The 27,500-nt window shown below is 38.8% G+C and overlaps 1 protein-coding gene across 2 annotated transcripts in view; it reads left to right on the top strand.

Moving 5' to 3' along the window:
* Window positions 1–27,500, top strand: part of LOC106874725 (protein decapentaplegic) — a 162,699-nt gene that overhangs the window by 88,845 nt on the left and 46,354 nt on the right. The window contains exon 2 of one of the 2 annotated variants that reach the window (XM_052975945.2): window positions 15,571–15,621. The exons of the other annotated variant lie outside the window; for it this stretch is intronic. Coding sequence (XP_052831905.2) covers window positions 15,571–15,621 — 51 coding nt within the window. The remainder of the gene's footprint in view (window positions 1–15,570; window positions 15,622–27,500) is intronic. 2 annotated transcript variants of the gene reach the window in all.

Here is a 27,500-nt window from a genome sequence, read left to right as displayed (position 1 = left end):
ATGGAAAAATAGGTAATGCCATATTTCAGGAGCTATCGTTCCTTCCTCAGTACCACATCCAACCCATCGACCATCCACGAACTCAATGCTTAAATGCGTCGTAACAAATCAGTGCTGACCATAAATCTGTAGAGATAACCTGAACAACTTGTATTCTATACTTTTTTTCTTTTCTTCATTATCTCTATCCTTCCTTCCGTCTGATATCTCTCTTTCATTTCGTCTTTCTTTCAGTCTTTCCTTATTCCATAATCTTTCTCTTTCTTTTTTTCTTTCTTTCTTCCTTTCTTTCTTTCTTTCTTTCTTTGCGCATTCATTCACCCTCACGTACGACGTCTAAGTTTGTTTTCATTACCACTACTGCCACGACGACAACGACAAATCGATTTTTTTTTGTTATAAAGATGTAGATAGGAGTATCTCTCTCTCTCTCTCTCTCTCTCACACACACACATATATATATATATATATGTGTATCTGTGTGTGTATCTGTGTGTATGTCTCTGTGTGTGCATGTGCATGCGCACGCATATATGTGTTTAGGAACTTCCTATGAGCCATAGGCAAAACAGATTATATTTTGTCGGACTAACCGTCGTGGATTAAATATATATATTCTCTCAGACTTTGAATATTTTACTCTAAGCTGTAGAACTTAGTTTCTTTTTTAACTGGTTATTCCTGGAATTAACACACACACACACACACACACACACACACACACTCACAAACCTTATGCTGTTATTCGCTATGTTAGCCATTTGTGGACTGGTGGACATGATATTACAATCAAGTTATTTAAAGAGCTTTTCCATGCTCACTCACCTAGTTAGAAACAGCAGCTAAAGCACCAATATATCCCTCAAAGTACATTCTAACATCATATAAAAAGGACCCTACATATTACATGTTGATATGTCTCTCGAAAAACAAGATGGCGACTAAGCTGAAACTTCGAAGTCACTAATCAACCTTTCTCTTGCAAAAGTTCGCACACAAACATTATGTGTGTGTGTGTGTGTGTGTGTGTGTGTGTGTGTGTGTGTGTGTGTGTGTGTGTGTGTGTGTGTGTGTGTGTGTAATAAATCGTTATATGCACAGTGAACAGCAAAATGCGAAACTAGCATAATTATTCTTAATACGATCCGGCAGAATCGAATGCAAATATGCTAATAAATGCTGTGTTTGTCACAGGAGGACAGCTTCTCTTTTACGACGATATATATAAATATATATCTTCTTTAAGCGGTCGCAGTTGAGATGCATTTCACAAAACCGCGCTAGGAATCTCTATTCCTCCAGTCTCTCTCTACCCCGTAACTTCTAGATTCTCAGTTGTTATGTTGTGTACCTCTGCCAATAACTTCAATATCTTTGAGTTGAGTTAGTCTTCTGTTAGGGTGTGGAATTCTCCAAAATATAGCATCCTGATACGGTAGACTAAACTGATATCTTTTCAGATTAATGGAAATGTCATTTAAACGAGAAATGCAATTTGGAAAAGCGGCAACATATCATTAAACTCGGAGTTTACAACTGTACCGATAGAATAAATACGAAGCTTAGAAAAATATAAATACTGGGTCGATACATACGACTAAGAATTCTTCAAGGCGATGCCCCAGCATTGCCGCAGTCTAATGGCTGAAACATGTAAAAGATGGAAAAAAAGACATATATCATATATATACGTGTGTATATATATATATATATTATTTTACTTGTTTCAGTTATTTGACTGCGGCCATGCTGGGGCATCACCTTGAAGAATTCTTAGTCGAATGTATCAACCCCAGTACTTATTTTTAAGCCTAGTACTTATTCTATCGGTCTCTTTGCTGAACCGCTAAGTTACGGGGACGTAAACATACCAACACCGGTTGTCAAGCGATGACGGGGAACAAACACAGACACTAAGAAACACACACATACATATATAGTGAGAATTTGGGCTTCTCTCAGTGTCCGTCTGCCTAATCCACTCCCAAGGTTTCGGTTGGTTCGATGCTATAGTAGAAGACACTTCCCCAAGGTGCCATGCAGTGGGACTGAACCAGAACCATGGAATTGGGAAGCAAATTTCTTACCACACACCCACGCCTGCGCATCCACATATTGTGTGTGCATGTGTGTGTGACAACTGCACGTACTATATCCGGTTATAATCCCAGTTGCACCTTGGTTAAAACAGCTGACATTTGCACTTTGTGAATGCAGATTATGTAAGTTGCTATTACGAAAGTATAATAATCTCATTTTCTCTTTGCATTTCTCTGTTGCACCGAATGCAACAAAGAAATGCTGCGATTGAGTGCAATATTTAAAACCTGAAGCATTTATGCTTTCTTCAATGCAAGCGAAGTATGGGCATTGTACGTTGGTGGTGGAAATGCTAAAAATAGTAACCAAATCTTCTTTAACTCTCACCTTACTGTGGGCGGTTAAAGGAAAAGGATGTTTGAGAATGAGAAAGAAACACACACACAAAAAAATAATAATAGAAAAAAGAAAAAAGAACGGAAATCAGAAGACAGTAAGAGAAAAATGAGATGAAAAGAAAAAGAAGAAACGAAGAAGGAAGAAGGAATGATGAGAGAAAACAAATAATAGGAAGGAAGGAAGGAAGGAAGAAAGGAAGTGAGGAAGGGAGAAAAGAGGGGAAGGTATGGAAGACAGAGAGGAATACAGGAAGGAGGAAGGAAAGAAAATATTCTCCCCTTCATCACAAATGTTGGTTTTGAACCAACCAGTGTGGTTTATTTAAAGCAGTGATTCTCAGACTGAGAAATACCAGAAACTCCACAACCACCATCCCCAACATCACCATTACCACCACCACCAGATTTATTAACGAAACTTCTTCCCCCCCCCCCCCCCACTATCTTTGTTAATGAGAAAACAAACCGAAGTTTACTTCCGCATAATTCTTCATTCTTTGCCATAATTTTGATTTAGAAGTTTTTTTAAGAAACACACATTTAAATTGCTACTTGACTGTCTCCACCCACCTCGCCCCCGCACACAGTTTTGCACCTTCACAGCCCCACCTCGTCGTTCAGTGAGGCTCGACCCTTATCACCCAGCAGTAAAGCCTGTCAAGCCTTTTTTGTTTATTTTCACTGTTTCGTTTTGCTGTCTTGTTTTCTGTTCGCCACTACATTCCTCCACGTTACAAATTTAATTTGTGGTCCGTGGGAAGAGCCATTCTAACAATGCGTCCTGCCCTAACTCTTCGAAACGCTTAGTTTTAGAATGGTGGCAGCTGATGAAGGAAATGTTCTCTATGTGGTCTGTGTGTTTTCTATACTCCGTTTATTATTTTGTCCACGTTCTTTTTTTTGCAACGTCCTGTACCCAGATATGCATCTATATATACATGTAGATGTAGGTATGTACATACATGTACGTATATATGCATATACTCATATATTATTTGTATTACATAGAAACACGCACTGCGCACGCACAAACATATATACGGGTAGGTGCTGAAGGCTTTAAGGCTGTCGTGGAACGCCTGGTTGGAGGCCCAACTTCTGAGTTCTTTTACAAGGCTTAGAAAAACTGAAGGACCACTGCAATAAGTGTGCGAATCTGAGACAGGAATATGTTGAATAAAATCATAATTAATTGATCCTTCTGTATTTTCTTTTACCCAAAGTCAGGGACTTTTCATCAACCCCTCGTATACACACAATCTTTGAGGAACACTGAATTTAAAGATAATCTAAAACAAAACTCGCAATAAATAGCAAAATTAAGCAAGAAGATAGTGTTCTGGTTAGAGGACGAGAGAGCGGGGAGAGGTAAAGTGAGAGAAGACAAAGAGAGTGAGAGGGAGTGCGAGAGAGAAGAAGGAGGAGATAGAGAGGCACATATATACTATATTGTCGAAGAATGAGAATGAATGCTCAACACTGCCTTTGGGGGATAAATATTTGTGAATTAACAAGGTCACCAGTGGTTTCATTCGCAAGAAACTTCACAATTGTTCAAGCTTTCCAATTCAGGATGTTAGCAGTCGCGTCGGTTTTGGATGGGACATGAGATTACTTAGTTCCATCCAAAATGGACGCGACTCTTGGTCTATAAATATAAAAAAAAGTGTGTGTGTGTTGATGAATTGCTATTTTGAACGAAATAACGTAACAGTTAACCGATGTTTAAAACACTATATATATGATTGTATATCCAAATCCTGATGGTGTATTATACATAATTTATTTTCTGATTTCCGTTTCGTATTTGCATACATTTGAATAATTTACAGAATGTATAGCCAAGAGTAAAATGAAACAGAAGAGTTAACATAAGTCATTATTATAGCAGAATTGTTAGCACGCCGAGCAAAATTCTTGGAGGTATTTCATCCGTCCTTACGTTTTGAGTTCAAATTCCGTCGAGGTTGACTTTACTTTTCATCCTTTCGAGAGGTCAATGTAGGGGGTCACCCCCTAAAAATTATTGGCCTTGTGCCAATATTTGAAACCAGTATAAGCTGTAATTTATAATGTTTTATATTTAAAAAAAAAGCTTTGTTTTATTCTACTTCCGTGTGTATGTTGGGTAAAAAAACCCCTCGTAACGCGCGTTTAAGATGTCATGTGCTTTGAAGCACCCACAGGCAGCTGTTGTTAAATAATATTCAAATACATAGTAATTATTAAGAGTATTTTTACATAACACTATGAATATGGATCCGGTAACTTAAAGCTGATGTTGGTCCCAGAAACGAGAGTCTTGATTTACCATTAAAGCCTGTTGACTTCCATTCTCGTGCTATATTATTATTATCATATATATATTATCAAATGATCTAGTTATATATTCTTCATGTAGCTGCAACAGAGGTGCATATCACTGACCATTGAGGAGGATTTGGTATCAACATTCAGTCTGCTTCTGCCGTTCGAGGTGCACTTGTTGTCACCAATAGCTACAGAGAGACCTTTCACTCTTGACCCAGGGAAATATTTAGGTAGGGACTGTATGAAGGAGACAGACAGCGCTTTTTCGTCAGTTCTAGTGCTGTTACTTTATTTGGTGGTCCCTTGGCCGGAATGGGACTCAGAACGCAGAGAGACGGAACAAATATCGCAAGGCATTTTTCCTACTGCTAAATGACGTGAGAGTCACAGTTGGATCGCCTCTGGTCATATATATATGTATGTATGTAGGTGTGTGTATATGTTTGTGTGTCTGTGTCCCCCCCCCCCCACCCCAGCATCGTTTGACAACCGATGCTGGTCTGTTTGCGTCCCCGTAACTTAGCGGTTAGGCAAAAGAGTTCGATAGAATTAGTACTAGGCTTACAAAGAATAAGCTCTGGGGTCAATTTGCTCAACTATAAAGGTGGTGCTCCAGCATGGCCGCAGTCAAATGATTGAAATAAGTAAAAGAGTAAAAGATATATATATATATATATATATATATATCCATACACACACGCGCGCGCACACACATACACACACACACACACACACACATATATATATATATATATATATATATATATATATATATATATATATATATATACATATATAACTAGTACTCCGTCGCTTACGAAGACGAGGGTTCCAGTTGATCCGATTAATGGAAGACCCTGTTCATGAAATTAATGTGCAAGTGGCTGAGCACCCCACAGACTTGTGTAATCATAACGTATTTCTCAGGGAGATTCAACGTGACAGAGAATGTGACAAGGATGCCCCCCCCCCTGAATTACAGGTCCTACTCATTTCTTGCCAGCTGGGTTGACTGGAACAACGCGAAATTAAATGTCTTGCTGAAAGACGCAACCCACTGCCTGGATTTGAACTAACGACCCTACGATCTGGATCCGAATACCCTAACCGCTAAGTCTCGTGCCTACCTACCTGTTTGTTACCTGTCTGTCAATCTATCCGTCTAATTCCTTTTGGCAGAACACACCTCACTACCTCGCATTATTCCTTCTTCTTTTCCATTCTTCTCTTCTTCTATCTCCTCCTCCCCTCCTATTTATTGTTCTTTCATCTCAGGTTTCTCCTCCTCCTCCTCCTCCTCCCCTCCTCCTCCTCCTCCCCTCCTCCTCCCCTATTTCTCATTTCCTACTCGATAATGCAGTGGTGATTGCTGTGTTTAATTAACGATATTTGTGTGTGTGTGTGTGTGTGTGAACGAAGTGATGTCTATATTAGTGTATGTATGAATGTATGTATGCTTGTATGCATGTATGTATGTATGTATGTATATGTGTGTATGTATGTATGTAAAAACAAATAGTAAATGAGTATATGCATATATACGTACAGGTATGTGCATACCGACATCCAACTGTATGTATAGGTGCATATCTGGGTACAGGACATTGCAAACAAAACGTAGACGAGAAAACACACAAGCCACATAGAGAACATTCTTCTTCATCAGCTACCCCCGTTTTAACACCGGCGTTTCGAAGAGCTGGGCAGGACGCATCGCTAAAACGGCTCTTGCCATATGTGTGTGTGTGTGTATGTGGGTATGTGTGCATGCACACATGAATGTATGAGCAAATGTTGAAACATATTTCATTGTGTCTGGGGAGAGTCATTCGCTTTTAGTGCCCTATTACTTAACACACACACCGTTCGATTTCCACTCATTTGTTCATTTATCTTTTCTAAAATAGATAAATAAGTAAATAAATAAATGAGTGTAAATCAAACCGGTGAGTGTGTTAATTAAGAAGGCGCTAAAAGAGAATGACTCTCCCCGGACACAATAATCAATATATATATATATGTCCAATAATACTATCCATATCACGTCCTCACTTTGTTGTTTTTTTGTTTTTTTGTTATTGTTTTTTTGAACTATATATATATATATATATATATATATATATATATATATATATATATATATATATATATATCGTGGCACTCCGTCGGTTTCGCCGACGTGTGTTCCAGTTGATCCGATCAATGGAACAGCCTGCTCGTGAAATTAACGTGCAAATGGTTGAGCACTCCACAGACACGCGTACCCTTCCGTAGTTCTCAGGAAGATTCAGCGTGGCACAGGGAGTGGGCCAATCAAAGTTTTGTGAGAGGATTCCGTAGGTGGAAACTGAAAGATGCCCGTATAGTGCGCATGCGTGTGTATGTATGTGTGTGTGTGTGTGTGTGTGTGTGTGTGTGTGTGTGTGTGTGTGTGTGTGCGTGTTTATGTGTGCATGTGTTTTTTTTCGTGTGTGTCTTTGCACCCAACTACCGCTTGACAACTGGTGTTAGTTTGTCTACTTCCCCGTAACATAGTGGGTCGCCAATAAGAGAACGATAGAATAAATAATGGGCTTAAATAAACGAATTGGGGCGGAGTCGTTGGGCCATACTCGACCATAGCCGCAGTCTAATGAATGAAACAAGCAAAAGATGAAAGAAACACACACACAATATATATATACATATATATATATATATATATATATATATATATATATATATATATACACACACACACATATTTACACATATACATACACACACACACATATATGGTTCGCGTTGCTGATGCGGCTGCATGGCTAACAGTGGGCGGTAAAGTATGTTAGAATGTGGGTCGAAAGAAACTAGGTATTCCTTTGGTAGCATTAAAGCTGCTCATCGGGGGCCGCCAAGCGGGGGGGAGGGGGGCGTGATGCTACCGGAAGGTGCCAAAATTATTGTGATTTCCAGCCGACAGCTGATGAAGGAAATCTCCTGCAGTGCAACACTGTACACAAAATATAATTACGCGTGTGTACGTGAGCGCCTGTTTATAAGTGTTTACACATACATTCATACATACATACATACATACATGCATACATACATACATACATACATACATGCATACATACATACATACATACATACATGCATACATACATACATACATGCATACATACATACATACTTACATAAATACATGCATGCATATATATATATAATACATATGTATGTATATATGTATATATATATATATATATATATATATATATATATATATATATATATATACATGTGTGTGTGTGTATGTATATACATATATGCTCATCTACATATGTGTACAATCACAGACACACATGCGCGCGCGCACGCACGCAGATGTATAATTGGTTGTTATATAGTTTTCGTGTACTTACGTACATCAAAACCATCGCCCAATAATATAAAAGTCAAAATACTAATATTATTAATTAATACTATGTTATTAATATTAATAAAGTATTTGTATTACTAATATTTATCATTAACACTGTAGTTTATAGTGCACCAATAATAATAATAATAATAATAATAATAATAATAATAATAATAATAATAATAATAATTTGCGCGGGCGTGGTTGTTTGCTTAAGTACTTGGCTCCCCAACCATGTGGTCTTAGGTTCAGTCCCATTGCATTGCACTTGGAGCAAGTGTCTTCTATTATAACCTCCGGTCGACCAAAGCCTTGCGAGTGGATTTGGGAGACGGAAACTGAAAGAAACCAGTCGTGCATGCACGTGTCTATTGATATATATATATATATATATATATATATATATATATATATATATATATATATATATATATATATATATATATATATATATAAATGCTATGCTTATTTTGCTGAACCGCTAAGTTATGGCGATGTAAGAACACCAGCGCTGATTGTCAAGCGGTAGCGAGCGGAGAATAAGCACAGACACAAAGATATACACACATAAATATATCCATCCATCCATCCATACATACATTCATCCATTCATCCATCCATCCATCCATACATACATACATATATATATATATACATATATATATATATATATATATATATATATATATATATATATATATATATATATATATATATATATATATACAAGAATAAGGGCAGGGAATCGGACTGATGATTTGGAACAGGGATTTTTCATTCTCTTAACCATGAAACGATCGTATCCGATTAACTAAAGACTTGTTTTGTTTATGCTTTCCCCTCCGGTTTTTTGTTCTATGTGTGCCATAAATATCGCCATCCATTTAGAGAAAAATTTGTAGTTTAGAATCAGTAGTTCTTTGACTGCTATTTCTAAATTTTCAGTATGCTGGAGAAGCAACTCAATGCGAATCCCTGTATATTTATGATGATATATATATATATATATATATATATATATACACGTCGGGCTTCTTTCAATTTCTGTCTACGAAATCCACTCACAATGCTTTGGTCGACCACAGAGAGAGTAAACCCGGCACCATGTTTTTGGTAAGCAAGATTCTTACTTGCGCCTATGATATGTCAAGTTTAGTGAAGCAACATGATTTGCAGATAATACCAACTCTTTGGGTGAGATATTTAACATCATTACTGGAATACCATCAAATTTAATTTCGCAGTTAAATAGTTCACAATTCATTACCTGGTGGTAATAAAATTTCTGTCGCATGGTCTGCGACCTGGTCACTGACACAGTTCCACTGGTTTAAATTCAGTCTTCCACGCTAGAATTGCTTTAAGTTTCAACTCACGGTTTTTAGATTAATTTATTTGCGAGACAAGTACAACTTCGATATAGCATTTTTGGTTCTTTCTGAAGATCGATTGTCACCACTATAAACAGACACACATCAATTAATATCTGACAAGGAAGAAGATCATATACTCCAACACACACACAATCCATGATACCCGAAACCTAGTATTCAGCGCAATAGGGAGATTTTAAGAATATGCATTCTCTTAAAACGCATGTTTCTAACAAATTTTGCAGTGATTCGTTTTCGAGTGTTGATTGAGAGTGGATTTGGTAGACGGAAACTGTAAAGAAGCCTGTCGTGTGTGTATATATATATATATATATATATATATATATATATATATATATATATGGTGTGTGTGTGTGTGTGTGTGTGACCACAGCTTGACGACTGGTGTCGGTACATTTACGGTCCCCATAACTTAGCGGTTCGGCCAATAAGACCGATAGAATAAGTACCTGGTTAAAAATACTGGGGTCGATTCATTCAACTAAAAATTCTTCAAAGTGGTGCCCCAGTATGACCGCAGTCCAATGACTGAAACAAGTAAAAGATAAGAGATAAAAGATATATGTATATGTCTGTGTGTACATACATACTCTCTCTCTCTCACACACACACACATACATACATATACACACATGAATACACATACACACATGAAGATGCGGGATGTGTGTGTGTGTGTGAGAGAGAAAGAGAGAGAGAAAGTGAGTGTGTGTGTCAATGCAAATTTCCATAAACTACCTGGTTCATCTTATGAGTAAAAGTTTCGTTTGTCCCGGAAATGACAGTGTTCCTACATCTCTCTAAAACACCGAAAATATTTTTCTCAAATGTATGCAAAGAACGTCTCTGTGGTCGTTCAAGCTGCTACAAAAAACAGCTAAATTTCCTCAAAGCACACTTTGTCCTCCTAGAAAAAAAATATCGCAGTATTTGTACGTTTTGTTTTATGTATTTGTTTCATGCATATAGTTGCATATCTCGACATGCTCAAAATAAAAATTAACTGTTAAACTTCTGGAAGGTTTTACAAATTTCTACAAGACCAGTAATGGCTTGGATCAGTAGTCTTCGAAATACTTTTCTCCTTTCTGGTTTTGAGAAGCCTAATTCCTCAAGATTGGTACTTAACCAGTGTGTTACATATCCTAGCGCCCCAGTAATTACAGGTATAAGCCTGAACTTGTAATATGGGTAGTATAACTGTAGATTTCTCAATAGTTCAGCGTATGTATGTCACAGCATGCAGTGACTGTCTAATTGAGACATGTTCTGTTTTCTGCTTCATTTTTTTTCTCTTTCCTTGTCTATTTTTTCTGCAGAAGAGCACATGCTCGAAATGTAAAAGACCTCTAATTTTTCCTGAGCGTAGACCTAATATACCCTGTGTTTCTATTATCCAATACAGGTAGAATCAACAAAAAAGTACTCCATCTAGTGAGAAATATATACTAATTTAATATACATACTGAAACTATTAGTAGCTCTTTGGATATGTGTATTAAATTGGATCGCTTATAAGCTTTAAGCTTATAAGCTATTATTATTATTATTATTTACAAAATTGTCACTCGTCACCGCTTTTCAAATCATCGCATATATATATATGTATATATATATATATATATATATATATATATATATATATATATATACCCACACACACACATATACATAAATATACATATATATAATATAAATAATATATAAATATATGCATATATATATATATATATATATATATATATATATATATATATATATATATATATATATATATATATATATGTATATGTATATATATATATATATATATATATATATATATATATATATATATATATATATATATATATATATATATATATATATATAATTGTTTAGTTATATCATTTGTGAACCCAATATATTTTTCCGTATTCCCTCTTTTACCCGTTCACCATCCCCATTTCTCCTTGTGCCTGTAGTAGAAAGGATCATAATTATTCGCAGATTTTCTTCCATCAATTTTGTTTCTATTTCTTGCCGAGTGTCTTCCCGACACCTAGGACAAAGAAACTCACAGGATACATTGATAGGTCATTAAAATAAACACACCAGATTGTTTATATACAAAATCAAATATAGTTATGTAAAAGGAAAGAGAAGTATTTACATGGAAGATTATCATTCTCACAGCGACATTACCCTTCACAATATGTGGTGTGTCAATTAAAACAATTTCTTGCAGTTTACGATGATGATGATGATGATGATGATGATGATGATGATGATGATGATTACGATCATCATCATCATCATCATCATTGAGTGAGAGACCCGTGCATGCCATCAAAGTGACACTGGGGTAAAGTGTGCCCATCATGACTACCCGTCTGATAAGGGTACACCAGGCACATGCATCACAACCATATGTGCGTGACATGATGATCTCATATCAAGATAAACAGCACATGATCTCGCAGGTGGGGCCCAGTTAGAATCTTCTCTAGGCTGAGTAGCCCATCCCACTCAAAAGGTCCCTGAATAAAAATTGTTTAAGAGTGTTGAATGAAACACCCATGTTTCCAAAGGTGAATTATTCAAACCCCAAAGAATTCCACTCAACACATGGCTCCCCCGCTACTTCTGCTCATGATCAGAGATGCACATATCGTCAGTCACCAAGGGACATGCTCAACTGGTTAAGGTCAAACAATTGACAAGCAAATCTGTGGTATTAAGCAGAATATTTACTGTAGCCCATCTTTTTATACCAAGACAAAATAATGTACATGATAACACTTCCAATCAATTAAGATCAGAAGCCATGAGAGTCACTGCCTTATTATTATTATTATCATTATTATTATTATTATTATTATTATTATTATTATTATCATCATCATCGACTCCGAAAGGGTGAAAAACATAGTTGACCATCCTGGAGTCCGAACTCATAAAGCAGAGATTTGGGACAAATACAACCCTACGAATGTACCAATCACAGTCTTTTTAAATGTTTTTTTCTTCTTCAATAACCAATATTATGTTTCCTTTTTCCGCAACATTAATGAATATTTATCCCCTACCCCACCCGTTTAATGACATATATCTTGTTTGTTCACCCTCAACAACTAACGAAAAACAGGTGTTTGTGGTGGTGGTGGTGGTGGTGGTGGTGGTGGTGATGGTAGTGGTGGTGGTGGTGGTGAAGGTAGTGGTGGTGGGGCTTTTCAAAGATATTACTCTTTGATACTAACCCGCCTGAAACTGACCCTGGTTCTATGATCTTAACTTTCTGGTTTAACTTTATTTAATAAAACCTTTCATTGAAATTTCCTGCTAATTTATGTAATTTCAATAATGATTAATTTCAAATTTTGGCACGAGGCCAGCAATTTCGGGGGAGGGTGAAGTCGATTAGATCGACCTCAGTGTCTAACTGATACTTATTTTATCGGCACCGAAAGAATGAAAGCCAGAGTCGACCTCGGCGGAATTTGAACTCCCACCACACTTCATTGAGTGCGTGGCACCGTGGGCAAGTGCCTCCTACTGTAGCCTCGGGCTGACCAAAGCCTTGTGAGTGGAAACAAGCCCGTCATATATATATATATATATATATATATATATATATATATATATATATATATATATATATATATATATATATAATATAGATTTAATCAAAAGATTAAATGTGGTACTTAAATGTACTGCTATAACCTATTGAATTTTTGTTGCTTATCTTCAAATATATATATATATATATATATATATATATATATATATATATATATATATATATAGTTGGAATTTATAAAAAAAAAAAATACGAAGACAGGTGTGTAAAGAAACAAATGTATTAGTTTAACGCTCAAGAAGTGAGAAGGTCCTTTACGTTTCGAGCCTACGCTCTCTGTCCCCACCACCATCGCTTAACAACCGATGTTGGTGTGTTTACATCCCCGTAACCTAGCGGTTCGGCAAAAGGGACCTATAGAATAAGTACTAGGCTTACAAAGAACAAGTCCTGGGGTCGATTTGTTCGACTAAAGGCGCTGCTCCAGCATGGCCGCAGTCAAATGACAAATAAATAAAAGAATAAAGAATATTACCTTTCATCTTTTGCTTGTTTTAGTCATTAGACTGCGGCCATGCTGTGGCACCGCCTTGACGGAATTTAGTCAAGTGAATCAACCCCAGTACTTATTTTTTCTTAAGCCTGGTACTTATTCTATCGATGTCTGTTGCCGAACTACTAGGTTACAGGGACATAAACACATCAACACTCGTTGTAAAGCGGTGGGGGAGGGGACAGAGACACAAAGACACACACACACATACATGCATACACACATAATATATATATATATATATATATATATATATATATATATATATATATATATATATATATATATATATATATATATATATAAACGACGTTTTCTTTTTGGTTTCTGTCTACCAAATCCACTTACAACGCTTGGGACGGTTCGAGGCTATATGGGAAGACAATTGCGCAAGGTGCCATGCAGTGGGACTGAACCCAACATCCTGTAGTTGGGAACCAAACCTCTTAACACAGCCACGCCTGCGCCTAATGTATATATATATATATATATATATATATATATATATATATATATATATATATATATATATATATATATATATATATATATATGTATATATGTATGTATGTGTCTATCTGTCTATCTATATACATGTGTGTATATGAATATATATATATATATATGTATATATGCATACACACACGCATATATATACACATATGTATATATAGATATACATATATATATATATATATATATACATATATACATATATATATATATATGTATATATACAAAAATACATATATATATATATACATATATATGTACATATATATATGCGTGTGTGTGTGTGTGTGTGTGTGTGTGTGTGTGTGTGTGTGTGTGTGTGTGTGTGTGTGTGTGTATATATATATATATCCGTTCGTTTACTTCCTGTTCCAGTTTTTGCCAGTTTAGTTTATCATCTTATGCTAACGACGCAACCAATCCCATTGCCCTACATCGTCCCATTCATGACCACCACTGGAAACTCCACCCACTGATATTTCCCCAAACATCAATATAACCCAACACCACCAGGATTTCAGTCTTACCTCTGGTGGGTTATGGCCACTGACCAACCAACACCACCACCACTACTATCACCATCACCATCATTAGCACCACCATCTCCACTAATACCATGACCAACACTACTCCCCCCCCCCACTATCACCATCACCATCACGACCACCACTACCATCATCATCACCAACCATCATTTTCGTCATTTCCACCACCACCACCACCACCACAACAGCAACACCACCACCTCCATTCCTATACCACTACCACCTTCCTCATCATCATCACTACGATCGTTATCAACACCACCACCATCACAAACACCACAACATCACTTCCACCACTATGTGTACCACCACCACCACCACCACCATTACAACCACCACATTCCTTACCACCATGATCGTCTTCACCCCTTCCAATACACCACCGCCAACACCATTACTCAATCCCACTGCTCCTCTTCCCCCTTTCCCTCACCGCTTGCATACCTGAGAGCCTCTATGTGGTCGCTCGAGCAGCCTGAAATAGCAGCCAAATTTTTCTCACATGACAGCATCCTGAGAAGAGCAGTGGGTGGTGTTAAGGAATGTATTTCTAATGGCATATTCATATATAAGAAGACTTAGATGGAGTTGTCACGGATAGAACGCCTTTAATCATTAGGTCTCTTTGAACAGGCCGAGAACATGGGCTATATAAGTAGAATAACTTCCGGTTAAATTACGAAAAGTAACATCCGGTAGTGTCTAAAACAATTAAGACGTAGAAGTCGCGGCTGGAACGCCTTTGATCATAGGTCTCCTAGACCACGGGCTAAATGAGATAAAATAACTTACTCTCATCCGACAGTATCTTAAACATGTAATATAAAACGATTAAAAATTTATTTTTTTTAGATGGACTGGTCACGGGCGGAACATCTTTGATCATAGGTTTCCTCATAAAAAGTAAGTACTGTCTCGAGTTCTAGGATTCATTGGGTCAGTTACCCGGTTTCCATGGGTTATAAGTAACAGAGGTTACAACCACCCACCCCCACCCCTGAACGGGACGCCAGTCCATCGCAGGTTTAACACATTTACGGCCGAGTGAAGGAGAGCAGCGTGAAATTAAATGTTTTGTTGAAGAACACAACGAACTGCTTGATGCGGGAATCGAAACCACAGTCGCAAAGAAGGTGAGTGCCACAGCCTAGCCTCTAGGCCACGCACGCTGATACATAGATATTCTCGTCGTCGTCGTCGTCATTGTCTCTTTTCTGTCGTATCTGAAAATTTAGTCTCCTCTTTGCTGAACACTTCCATTATGGCGTTGATGGCGTTGATGGCTCTGTAGACAAATTCTTGCCTAGAAGAGTCGACGGCATTGACTGTATGGTAATCTTGGTGGAGGACAAGGTTGATTTTGTCGACCCTTTCTCTCCTGTCGTTTGATTTCTTCCTTTTCTCTTCTGGTGGCTTCGAAGGTTTTGGTTCCAATGGTGATGGAACACCGCCACTCGGCACGGTCTCGGGCTTGTGTTTCAAACGATTTAGGCTCAAGTCCAGTAGCTTTCAGTGTTGTTTGGGGTTGGTCCTTGTATCTTCGAAGAGGGCAACCTCGTAGTCTTTTCCCTGATGTGAGTTTGCTGAATAAGACTTGGCAAATAGGTATATAAGACCACGGGCTAAATAAGAAAAATAATTTAAGGTAGTGTCTATAATATGTAATATACTCTCTTTACTCTTTTACTTGATTCAGTCATTTGACTGTGGCCATGCTGGAGCACCGCCTTTAGTCGCGCAAATCAATCCCAGGACTTATTCTTTGTAAGCCTAGTACTTATTCTATCGGTCGCTTTTGCCGAACCGCTAAGTTACGGGGACGTAAACACACCACCATCGGTTGTCAAACGATGGCGGGGGGACAAACACAGACACACAAACATATACACACGCATAGATACATATATACGACGGGCTTCTTTCAGTTTCCATCTACCAAATTCACTCACAAGGCTTTGGTAGGCCCGAGGCTATAGTAGAAGACACTTGCCCAAGGTGTCACGCAATGGGACTGAACCCAGAACCATGTGGTTGGTAAGCAAGGTACTTATCACACAGCCACTCCTATAGTGAATTAAAAATAAAAAAAGTATTTGACAAAACCTGCCTCTAAGCGTGTTTGAAACATGAAAACATCGAGGCAGAAAACATCGTTATCAGCCATTAGAATCATTTTAATAAAGATGATAAAAGCAGGAAAAGATGTGTTTTAAGTTTTTGGGTTCATAGATTTTAAAATAATCTGCAGATGAAGAGTTGTGGCAAAATTAGGGAGTTCAGTAGGGGGGAGAAAGAGAGAGAGAGCGGCTGAGAGAAAGGCAGGTGAAAGAGTGAGAGTATCTAAGTCAGGGAGCCTTTCTTGCCAAAGACCTTAACACCGCTCCATGACGAGATGATCATCGACGGATCGAAGAACGAACATCTAGTGTGTGTGTGTGTGTGTGTGTGTGTGTGTGTGTGTGTGTGTGTGTGTGTGTGTGTGCGTGCGTGTGTGTGTGTATGTGTGCTTTTAGTAAAATCGATAAAAAGGAGATCAGTGAACTTGCCGCATAGAGTGGAAATTCCAACGTTTCGGACAGAGTTCTTCTTCAAGTAAAAAACTTGACAGGAAGGAAATTAATGACAAACCACAATATGTGTTTATGAATGCATGTATATATATATGTGTGTGTATGTATATGAATAGAAGATATAAATTTGTGTGTATCAATATAAGTGTGTGTGTCTATGCGTGAAGTATGTATGTATGCATAATGAATACTTCTAAGACCTACCGAGTAGAATACACTTCACTGTGGGAGTCCAGTAAGTCAGAAGCATGTCTGTTCTATTTCCCAGTTGCCTTTAAATACCAGACCGCCATCTACTCCAACTATATAGTGTCCAAAATGACCTCATTGCATTTATCTCCCCTGCTTGTAGATTTCTACTCCTGGATGGAGTTTTTGTTCATTAATCGCGTGGATGATTTCAGTTGATCGACGATTTTCACTTCGCTTCTATCAGATGTGTGAGGACTCTAGAATATTTCTATTTGCTATCTAGAACCCTAACCCGGGCTTATAACCCGTACAAGCCCTCCGCTAGCCCTATAGTTGATATTCACTCCCAGCTGACGTCACAAAGGCATCGAATATAGTCACCGGCGTGGCTGCGTGGTAAGAAGTTTGCTTCGCAACTACTTGGTTCCAGGATCAGTCCCAGTATCAACCAAGCCCTCCCTCCTCACACCTATGCTATCTAACCCTTAATGACCTACCTTCGTTTCACAGTATCTTCCTCCTCCTTTGTTCTCCTCCTCCGCGTTCTCATCCTCTTTGTTCTACTCCACCTCCTCCTTCTCCTCCACCTCCTTTTCCTCGTCCTTCTCGTAATTTTACTTTTCTCCGTCCACTCATACTTTCTTTGCTGTCCGAACCCCCTTACTCCAGCACTACATCTCTGTCTCTCTCTCTCTCTCTCTCTCTCTCTCCTTATATATATATATATATATATATATATATTCTTTTATTCTTTTATTCTTTTATTTGTTTCAGTCATTTGACTGCGGCCATGCTGGAGCACCGCCTTTAGTCGAGCAAATCGACCCCGGGACTTATTCTTTGTAAGCCTAGTACTTATTCTATCGGTATCTTTTGCCGAACCGCTAAGTTACGGGGACATAAACACACCATAAACACACCATAAACACACCAGCAAAGGATATATAAGCATGTATACACACATATATGTACATACTTACATCTACATGTGTATATAAATGCATATTCGGGTACAGGACGTTAGAAAAATGAACTACAGACAACGGAACGAGCACATAGGAAAACAAATAGCCACTTGGAATTATTCCTTCATCAGCTGCCTCTATTCTAAACTAGGCGTATATATACCTACATATCTATCCCTCTAACTATCTACTTACGTATCTGTCTATCTATCTACTTATCACTCTCTCTCTCACTCACTCTCTCTCTCTCTCTCTCTCTGGTATATATAAGTTCTTTCTTTCATACTACCACAATAAACACCAATGCACTCTGCGAAAACAATCATCAACCCCCCACCACCACCTATACCACCACCACCACCATTACCAGAACAACAGCAACAACGACAATAACAAAAACAGCCATTTTGACTACCGCCATCACCTCCACCACCAATACCGCCATCATCATATGTGGCTTCAACACCATCGCCAGCCTCACCGTCAATGCCATTCAAAAATATCTGCCCTCGTACTACAAAGCATAACCAAACCACCACCACCACCACCACCACCACCATCACCACGACCGTAACAACTGCAACAACACCGCCGCCATCGCAACGACCACCATCGACTATTAGCAATCCAACCACTACGCCCATCGCCGCCGAACCAGCCACCCGCTCCGCTTGCACATACACACATACGCGCCACATTCCTCGGCCTAAACTTCAAGTCTTACCTGTGGAATGTAGGAGCATTGGTTGGCTGCAATTCCTCTCACCAAACACACACACACACACACACACACACACAACATACATACATACATACGTGTATACACACGCATACGCGTACATACATACACACATATACACGCATACACATACGTACCAGACATTACACACACACACACACGTACATACATACATACATATACATATATACACACACACACATACACGTACACATATACATACATACACGTATACATACATACACACGCATACACATACACACACTGGTATACAAGTATAGACACATTCATATACACACATGCTCATGTGTGCACACACACACACACGCTTACACATACGTACACATCCATACTCACGTGCGCATATTAACACACGTATATATACATGCACATACGTACATACACACACGCGTGCGTGCATACACACACATACATATTCTCACACACACACACATTGCTTCCGGTTTACCACTTCCTACAAGAGCCAATTCTGAAGGCGTCTCGATGTGGTCGTTAAATATTCTAGAAATAGCAGCTAAAACTCCCTCGAATCACATTCTACGTCTCTAGCTAGGCATTGGATACTGTAATTTCAAACACACTTCGTAGTTGAATATTGAGGTGGGATGGTCACAACTGAGACGCTTTTGATCAAATGTCTTCAAGATCAGGGACAACTTAGGGTTAAACACTCATAACGGGAGAGCTAACGGTAGGATTAAACACTTGACGGGATAGCTTCAAATGTGGTTAGTCGATCTGCTAGAAATAGCAGCTAGACCTTTGTCAGATCCACTCCATCCTACTCTGGTGATTCGTCATAATTGGGTGCCGTCCACCCCTGAGGATCGACAAGAAATTACTGGAGGGTGGTGCTGCTGGTGATGAGGTTGATGGTGGTGAGGTTGATGGTGGTGATGATAGTGATCGAGGTGATGGTGGTGGTGGTGGCGATGATGATGATGATGATGTTGATGATGATGCGGAAGAGGAGGAGGATAGGGATGATGATGATAAGATGAAAATGATGGTGATAATGATCATATTGATAATGATGATGATGGTGGTTTGGAGCCCTCATGAAAAGTCTGGTGTATGTACAATCAAGGCAATTTTGAAGCTACATTTCTTCATAGTCCCAGACGTCGACTCCTGAGAGAGAGAGAGAGAGAGAGAGAGAGAGAGAGAGAGAGAGGAGGGAAGAAATAATGCTTTCTGCGCATGCGCTAAAAAAATTAAAGCACTTCTTCACTCCACTCATTTTCTCCAATTTTTCTAATTTAATTAACAATGTTATGGCGTTTTACTAATTTTGAGGGGAGGGGGAAGTCGATTGCATCAATTTTAGCGCTCAACTGGTTCTTTATTTTATCGACGTCGAACGAATGAGAAGCGAAGTGGACCTCGGCGGCATTTGAACGGTATCTGAACGTAAAAAAGCCGAAAGAAATGCCAGTGAGCATTTTGTCCGACGCGCTAACGATTCTGCTAGCTCATTGCCTTTTTAATATGACTAGCATGATTAATGATTTGTATCTGACACTCGTAAACTCAAAACAGAAGAGAAAAAGAAAGAAAAGCCATTATATTACTCCGACAGTGAAAGAGTTAAAATGGCGTCTGTGACAATCACTCTATACAGCGAAAATGGTGTCACATTAGCGTGCGATCTAGCTGACCATTTACACTAGCGGCGTGCAGCGGCGTCCAAACCCTAACCTAAACTGCAACCTTATTTCTAACCCAGATCAGGTTATTTCACGAAGCAGACTGCAAGCACTACGGCAGTCCGCCGGCGAAAGTAGTACTGCCGGATCGATAATTACGTCTGAAGATATCTGTAGATGATTGAAAAAGGAACAATTAGCTAATCACTGTTATAACTGATATGAGTCTGTCTTACCATGACAAATCGATTAATAACTGAATTGACTTTAAGATACAGCCTTAAGATCCAAGATCGAACAAAGAGAAACAGCCTCTGGGAGACCTACAAGAGGGCAATCATCCAGCTCATTTAGCAAATGATTGTTCTCACCACTAAACACACAATCTTAATTAACTAGTTAATTAATTTGTTAATTAGATTTCCTTGGTTTATTACATAGTGTTATTTTCATCTGTCTACATTGGAATCTGTATGCCAATGTTACTGTACTTCTATTTATTGTAAACAAATCTACACTCACTAGTATGTATGTATGTATGTATGTATGTATGTATGTATGTATGTATGTATGTATGTATGTATACTAGAAAGTTACCCGTCTAAATTTGGAAGTAAATTTTGCCACCATGAGTAGTGTCAGGCAATAAAGCATATATGCAATAATTTTTTAATAAGAGCATAAGGTCTGATATTTTGGGGGAAAGGAGCTAATCGATTACGTTGACCATAGTGCTCGACTGGTGCTTAGTCTATCGATCCCTAAAGGGTTCCTCGGCAGAATTTGAACTCAGAATGTAAAACCGGAAGAAATGACGCAAAGCATTTTGTCCACGTTCAAACGATACATACAATAATCATAATTTATTAACTTTCATCAAATTTCTTGGTGCTTATAGAAAATGATGAAATGAAAACTGATTTCCAAAATAAAGCTATTTATAAGGGTACAGGTGGGTGGGGCAGTGTGGTTAGAAGCTGTTTCCCGGTCATGTCGTTCTAGGTTCCGTCTCACTGCGTGGGACCTTGGGCAAGTGTCTTCTACTATAGTCACGGGCCGACCAAAACCTTGTGAGTGGATTTGTTAGAGGAAAACTGAACAAGGCTCGTCGTATATCATTTCAGTCATGCAACCACACACGTGCTTTTCTTGAACTTTCTTCCTTCTCTTCGGACCTTTTCATCCAACATTTCCATCGGTTGTATGTATGTATGTATGTATGTATGTATGTATGTATGCATGTATGTGCTGAAAAGTTATTGGTATTGGGTAAAAGAAAATACAAGAGGATCAGTTAATTATGATTTTATACAACATATTCCTCTCTCAGATTCATACAGTTATTGCAGCAGTCCTTCAGTTTTTCTAAGCTCTGTAAAAGAACTCGGGAGGCTGGGCCTCCAATCAGGCCCTTTCCAATACCCTTAAATCCAGGAACTTTTCAGCACCCCTCGTATGTATAATAGAAGATCTTCTGAAGAAGTCTCTATGTTTCCGCTCGATATGCAAGAAATAGCAAGAAACATCCCTTGAATCTTAAACCAGGTATTGGATAATGTAGTTTCAGATACGAGTACGTTGTGTGGCTGAATAATGAGACGTGGTGACCACAGCTGGAACACTTTTTATCATGTCAACACGATTAGTGACAACGGGGCTCTGTACATACATACATACATACATACATACATACATACATACAATACCATCTGTAAGTGGAACAGTTAGACAATGCAAGACTTGTCTGAAATTTAAAATGTGACATTGTTTTCCTTATATACTTCCCTCAATGGAGTTTTTATATCTCTGTTAGAAACTAGTGTCTTCCGCAGAAGAAGAATTTAGATAAGTAAAAACAGAAGAAAACATACACACATACATACACGCACACATACATGCTTGCATACATACGCACACACACATACATGCTTGCATGTATGTATGGAGGGTCTTCATCGTTCGGTTATGGGGATTCAGCTATTTGGTCAGCTGAATTATCTGTTCCTGAAGTAGCATCATGGTGGCTGAGTATTCCTTAGAAACGTGTACACTTAACGTAATTATCAAACAGAATCAGTGTGACAGCGTGTGTGACACGGCTAAACATTTAAATTGCAGGTACGAAGGACCCAACGTTTCTATCAATCCAGTTTCACTCACATAACATGGGTCGACCCGAAAAATAGCAAAAAAATAACACTTGCTCAAGCCACCATGCATTGGAATCAAACCTGTGGTACCATGGTAGCGCAGGGAACTTCTTAGCCATTCTGCCATACTGCAGGCAAAGAATTTTAAGTACATTTCATAAGGAGAGGCGGTTTATACCAACATTCTATGAGATAAAGCTGTGTTTATAGGCGTTTCCATGTCTGCGAGGGTATAGAAATGTATGTACACAGCATATGTACTGATATTAGTATAGATCTGTGAATGTAGATGCATTTGTGGTGCGTCTGCGTGTGTGTATTTTATCTATTACTTTTTCCAGTCATTAGACTGTGGTCATGCTGGGGCACCGCCTTGAAGACGTTTTAGTCGAATAAATCGACCCCAGCACTTTCATTTTTAGCCTGGTACATATTCTATCGATGTATATTGCCGAACCACTAGGTTACGGGGATGTAAACACACCAACACCATTGTCAAGTGGTGGTAGAGGGGGGGGGGGGACAAACAGAGACACAAATTTTGAGCGAGGAATTGTAAATGAAAACAATTGCAGCAAAATGTGTGCCTCGCTTGCACACAGAAGATCAAAAGCAGTCCACGACTGCATGCGTGTCGTGAACGGAAAGAAGAGTTAGGAATTGATCCGGACCTTTTTTCGAAGGTCATCACAGGTGACGAAAGCTGGTGTTCTGGAATTTTCAGATGTGGAAGAGGCGAAGGAAAAATCGACGGAAGGCGTCAAAAGGCATCACTTCGCAAGAGTTCCATCACTACCTCGAACAGTGGAAAACGTGTCTGGACTTGATGCACAGCTTCAAATGGAGAATACTTTGAAGGCGATAAAAGTGTAAACCTGTAAAACTAAGGGAATAAAATAATATTGCAAAATTCCAGTTTCTTTTGGGTACCCCGCGTATCTGAAGTGATGTGAGTATATACATATGAATGTATGCGTGTATGTATGTGCATTCCTGTATGTGCATAAATACATTTATGTACGTGTAACGAAGTATATGGTATGTATATGAATTGTCTGCGTGTGGCGTGGTTTAGTGGTTAGGATAATCGGCTTATGATAGTAAGGCAGTGGGTTCGATTCCCGGCGGTGCGTTGTGTCCTTGAGCAAGACACTTTATCTCACGCTGTTAAAGTGCTCTCAGCTGGCAAAAATCAGTTGTACCTGTAATTCAAAGGGCCGGCCTTGTCATATTCTGTGTCACACTGAACCTCCCTGAGAACATTAAGGATACGCGTGTCTGTGGAGTACTCAGCCGTTTGCACGTTAATTGCATGAGCAGTCTGTTCCACTGATCGGACCAACTGGAACCCTCGTCGTCGTAACCGACGGAATGTCAGTGTGGTTTATGTGTACGTGTATGTAAGTGTTATTGTTTTTAGCCCCAGGTCACCTGATGGAACAGGCCTATGATGAAATGCAATCTAGATGCTTCTATTTCACGGCTGAGATGCAATTCCAGCTGATCGAACTGGAGCAATGTCACATGAAATGCCTTGCTCAAAGACAGAACGTCCTGACGGCTCCAGAAATCGAACTCACCACGGTAGTCGTGACAACTTTATCAGCTAGGCAACGAGCCTTCAACGTGGTTTACACGTCAAAATATGTAAGCGTGTTTGTTCTGTATGTATATAGATATATGTGCTCATGCACGCGCGCGCGCGCACACACACACACGCACACACGCATGTTATATTTCAACATATTCATTTCAACATATATTCAGGTATGCCTCTCTCTCTCTCTCTCTCTCCCTCTGTCTGTCTCTCTCTCTCCCTCTGTCTCTCTCTCTCTCTCTCTCCCTCTCTCTATGTGTGTGTATGATTAAAGAAACGCGAATAATAAGCTTATAAGTATAAGCTGCGTGTGTGTGTGTGTGTGTGTATTAGTATATATGTATGTAAGTATATAGAAGTAATGATCCATAGAAAACCATAGCGAATCACTTGAGATTTATGTGTTCAATTATCTAATAACGATTTATCTCTTCACGTCTCTCTCTCTCTCTCTCCCTCTCTTTCTACACACTCGCACGCACACACACGCGCGCACACACACACACACACACACACACAACTGCATATCTTTCTCTTTCTTTCACTCTCTTTCCTTCTATCTATCTATCTATCTATCTATTTATCTATCTATCTGTCTATCTATCTATCTATCTATCTATCTATCTATCTATCTATCTATCTATCTATCTATCTATCTCTCTATCTATCTATACGCCTTCAAATCCTGAAATATCTCTCTGCTAACAACCGCTAACTACCTCATCTGATCCAGCGTTGTTTCATGTTGAAAACAAACAAAAACCCCCCGACAACAATGGCGTATGATATTGCAGCGTTTCCTCACAAGCAGACGATCTCCATCAAACAGATATTTCTATGCATCAAAGCTTCTACAGGAAAAGAATTATTATAACACAGCAAGTTTTGTAATCAACTCACCCAGCCTCTCTCCCGCACCGACTATCTATCTATCTATCTATCTATCTATCTATCTATCTATCTATCTATCTATCTATCTATCTATCTATCTATCTATCTCGACCTTTCGTTTATCTCTTACCCACAATTCTCCCTCTTTGTGTCCTGTTCTCTCACCCTCCTACTCTCCCACTAATTTCAACTGCTCTCAGTTTTTCTCCTCCTCTCCCATTCTTCGATGTACGTGACAAAACGAAATATTCTGTTACTATCGTAGTACCCGTAGAAAACGATGGGGTTTATTTCTATCTCCTCTTAAGAATTATTATTCTATTCCGAAATTTGCTCACGTTTTGTCTTACTTATTCTCATTCTTTGAAGAAACGGAAACTACTAAATAAAACAGAAACGAGGCTCAGCTGCGAACCACGTTTCTGTTTATTCTTATCGTTGTTGTTTTGTCTACTTCTTCTCTCCAATTTATATCGAATATACATCTTGTAATGGACTTCATCTTACTGCTGATGTTTGAAAACAAGCGTTCTCTCTCTGTGAGTCTTGTTTCAGTTATTGCGCTGCTACCATACTGGGGCACTACCTTGACGTATTTAGTTTTTATGAAATCGCCCCGAATCCTTCGTTTTCAGTCTGGTGCTTATTCCATCGCTCTCTTTTTGCCGAACAGTTCTGTGACACGATATCCTATAAATAGCAGTCAAACGTCCCTCAAACTGCATTCTACTTCTCTTTAAAAAGAAAGGACACGTTGATGACATAAGACAAGGTATAATGTGCTTGAAAACAAAACAAGACAAAAACTAGGCGGTGTAGTCATGGCTGGAATACTCTTTGATGATAGTTTTACTGGATCAGGGCTCCAGAACAGGAACAACCATTATCACCACCCCCACCATTACCATCACGATCATCATCACCGGCACCAGCATCAGTAAAACCATTATCATCACCTCAGCCACCACCAGCACCACTACCACCAACAACAATACCCATACAACCTTCGTCACCACAACCACCATCACCACCAACACATACAAGTCAACGAAGGTGCGTCTACGTGGTGTCTCGACCTGCTAGAAACAACAGGTAAATTTCCTTCAAATCCCATCTTGAGTTGCCTGCTCTTAGAAAAGAAAAACAAATCAGATACAATGGACACGTCTGGAGCAATTTTGATCGTGACTATTGAATCAGAGCTTATCTAAGGGGCAAAACATCATCAAAAGCAACAAGTACCATACGCAGCAATCAAACAACAACAACCACTTGAGCACACCACCACCAACAACAACACCAACAACATTGCTGCCACAAACACTGCTACCAACCCCACCACCATCACCACCACAACCACCACCACCACCACCACTGCGACGCCACCATACACTCAGCAACCACATACCAGCACTGCAACTCCGGCACCGCACCAACTCCTACTACACCCCACTGGTAATAGTGTTACATAATTTGAAGATTAACATTGGCTACGTTAAATATGAACAGAATGTGCAGCTGACTGCAGATTTCAGACAAGATTCTGCAATAGTTGCACATTTCTTTTTCCTTTCCAGCAGTGCACCAGCAACCACACACACACACACATTTACACACACACACACACACACACACACACATGTGTACATATATGATACACACACTATATACATGCATATAAATCTGGTGGATTATATTATGCAATTAATATAACATGGTATAAATAACTATAAAATGAAGTTCTTCCAGACTTCATTTTATATGTTTACTGTTGGGGTTTTTTTAACCACGGAGTACCTCAACAAGAAACTTCCCCAACACAATAGGAATTCTCTCCTTGGGGTCTGTAAGCTTATAAAAGAAAACGTGGTAGTATAAAGTATGTATTATATGTCGATCACCTTTACAAACATTATGTGTGTGTGTGTGTCTATCTATCTATTTATCTATCTATCTATCTATCTATCTATCTATCTAAAGATCTATCGATCTATTTATCTATCTATATGGG

This window comes from Octopus bimaculoides, chromosome 23 (assembly GCF_046866305.1).
Source record: "Octopus bimaculoides isolate indiv1 chromosome 23, ASM4686630v1, whole genome shotgun sequence".
NCBI classification, from domain to species: domain Eukaryota; kingdom Metazoa; phylum Mollusca; class Cephalopoda; order Octopoda; family Octopodidae; genus Octopus; species Octopus bimaculoides.
Note: the sequence above shows the minus strand (reverse complement) of the source record. Positions and strands in the feature narration are given on the sequence as shown.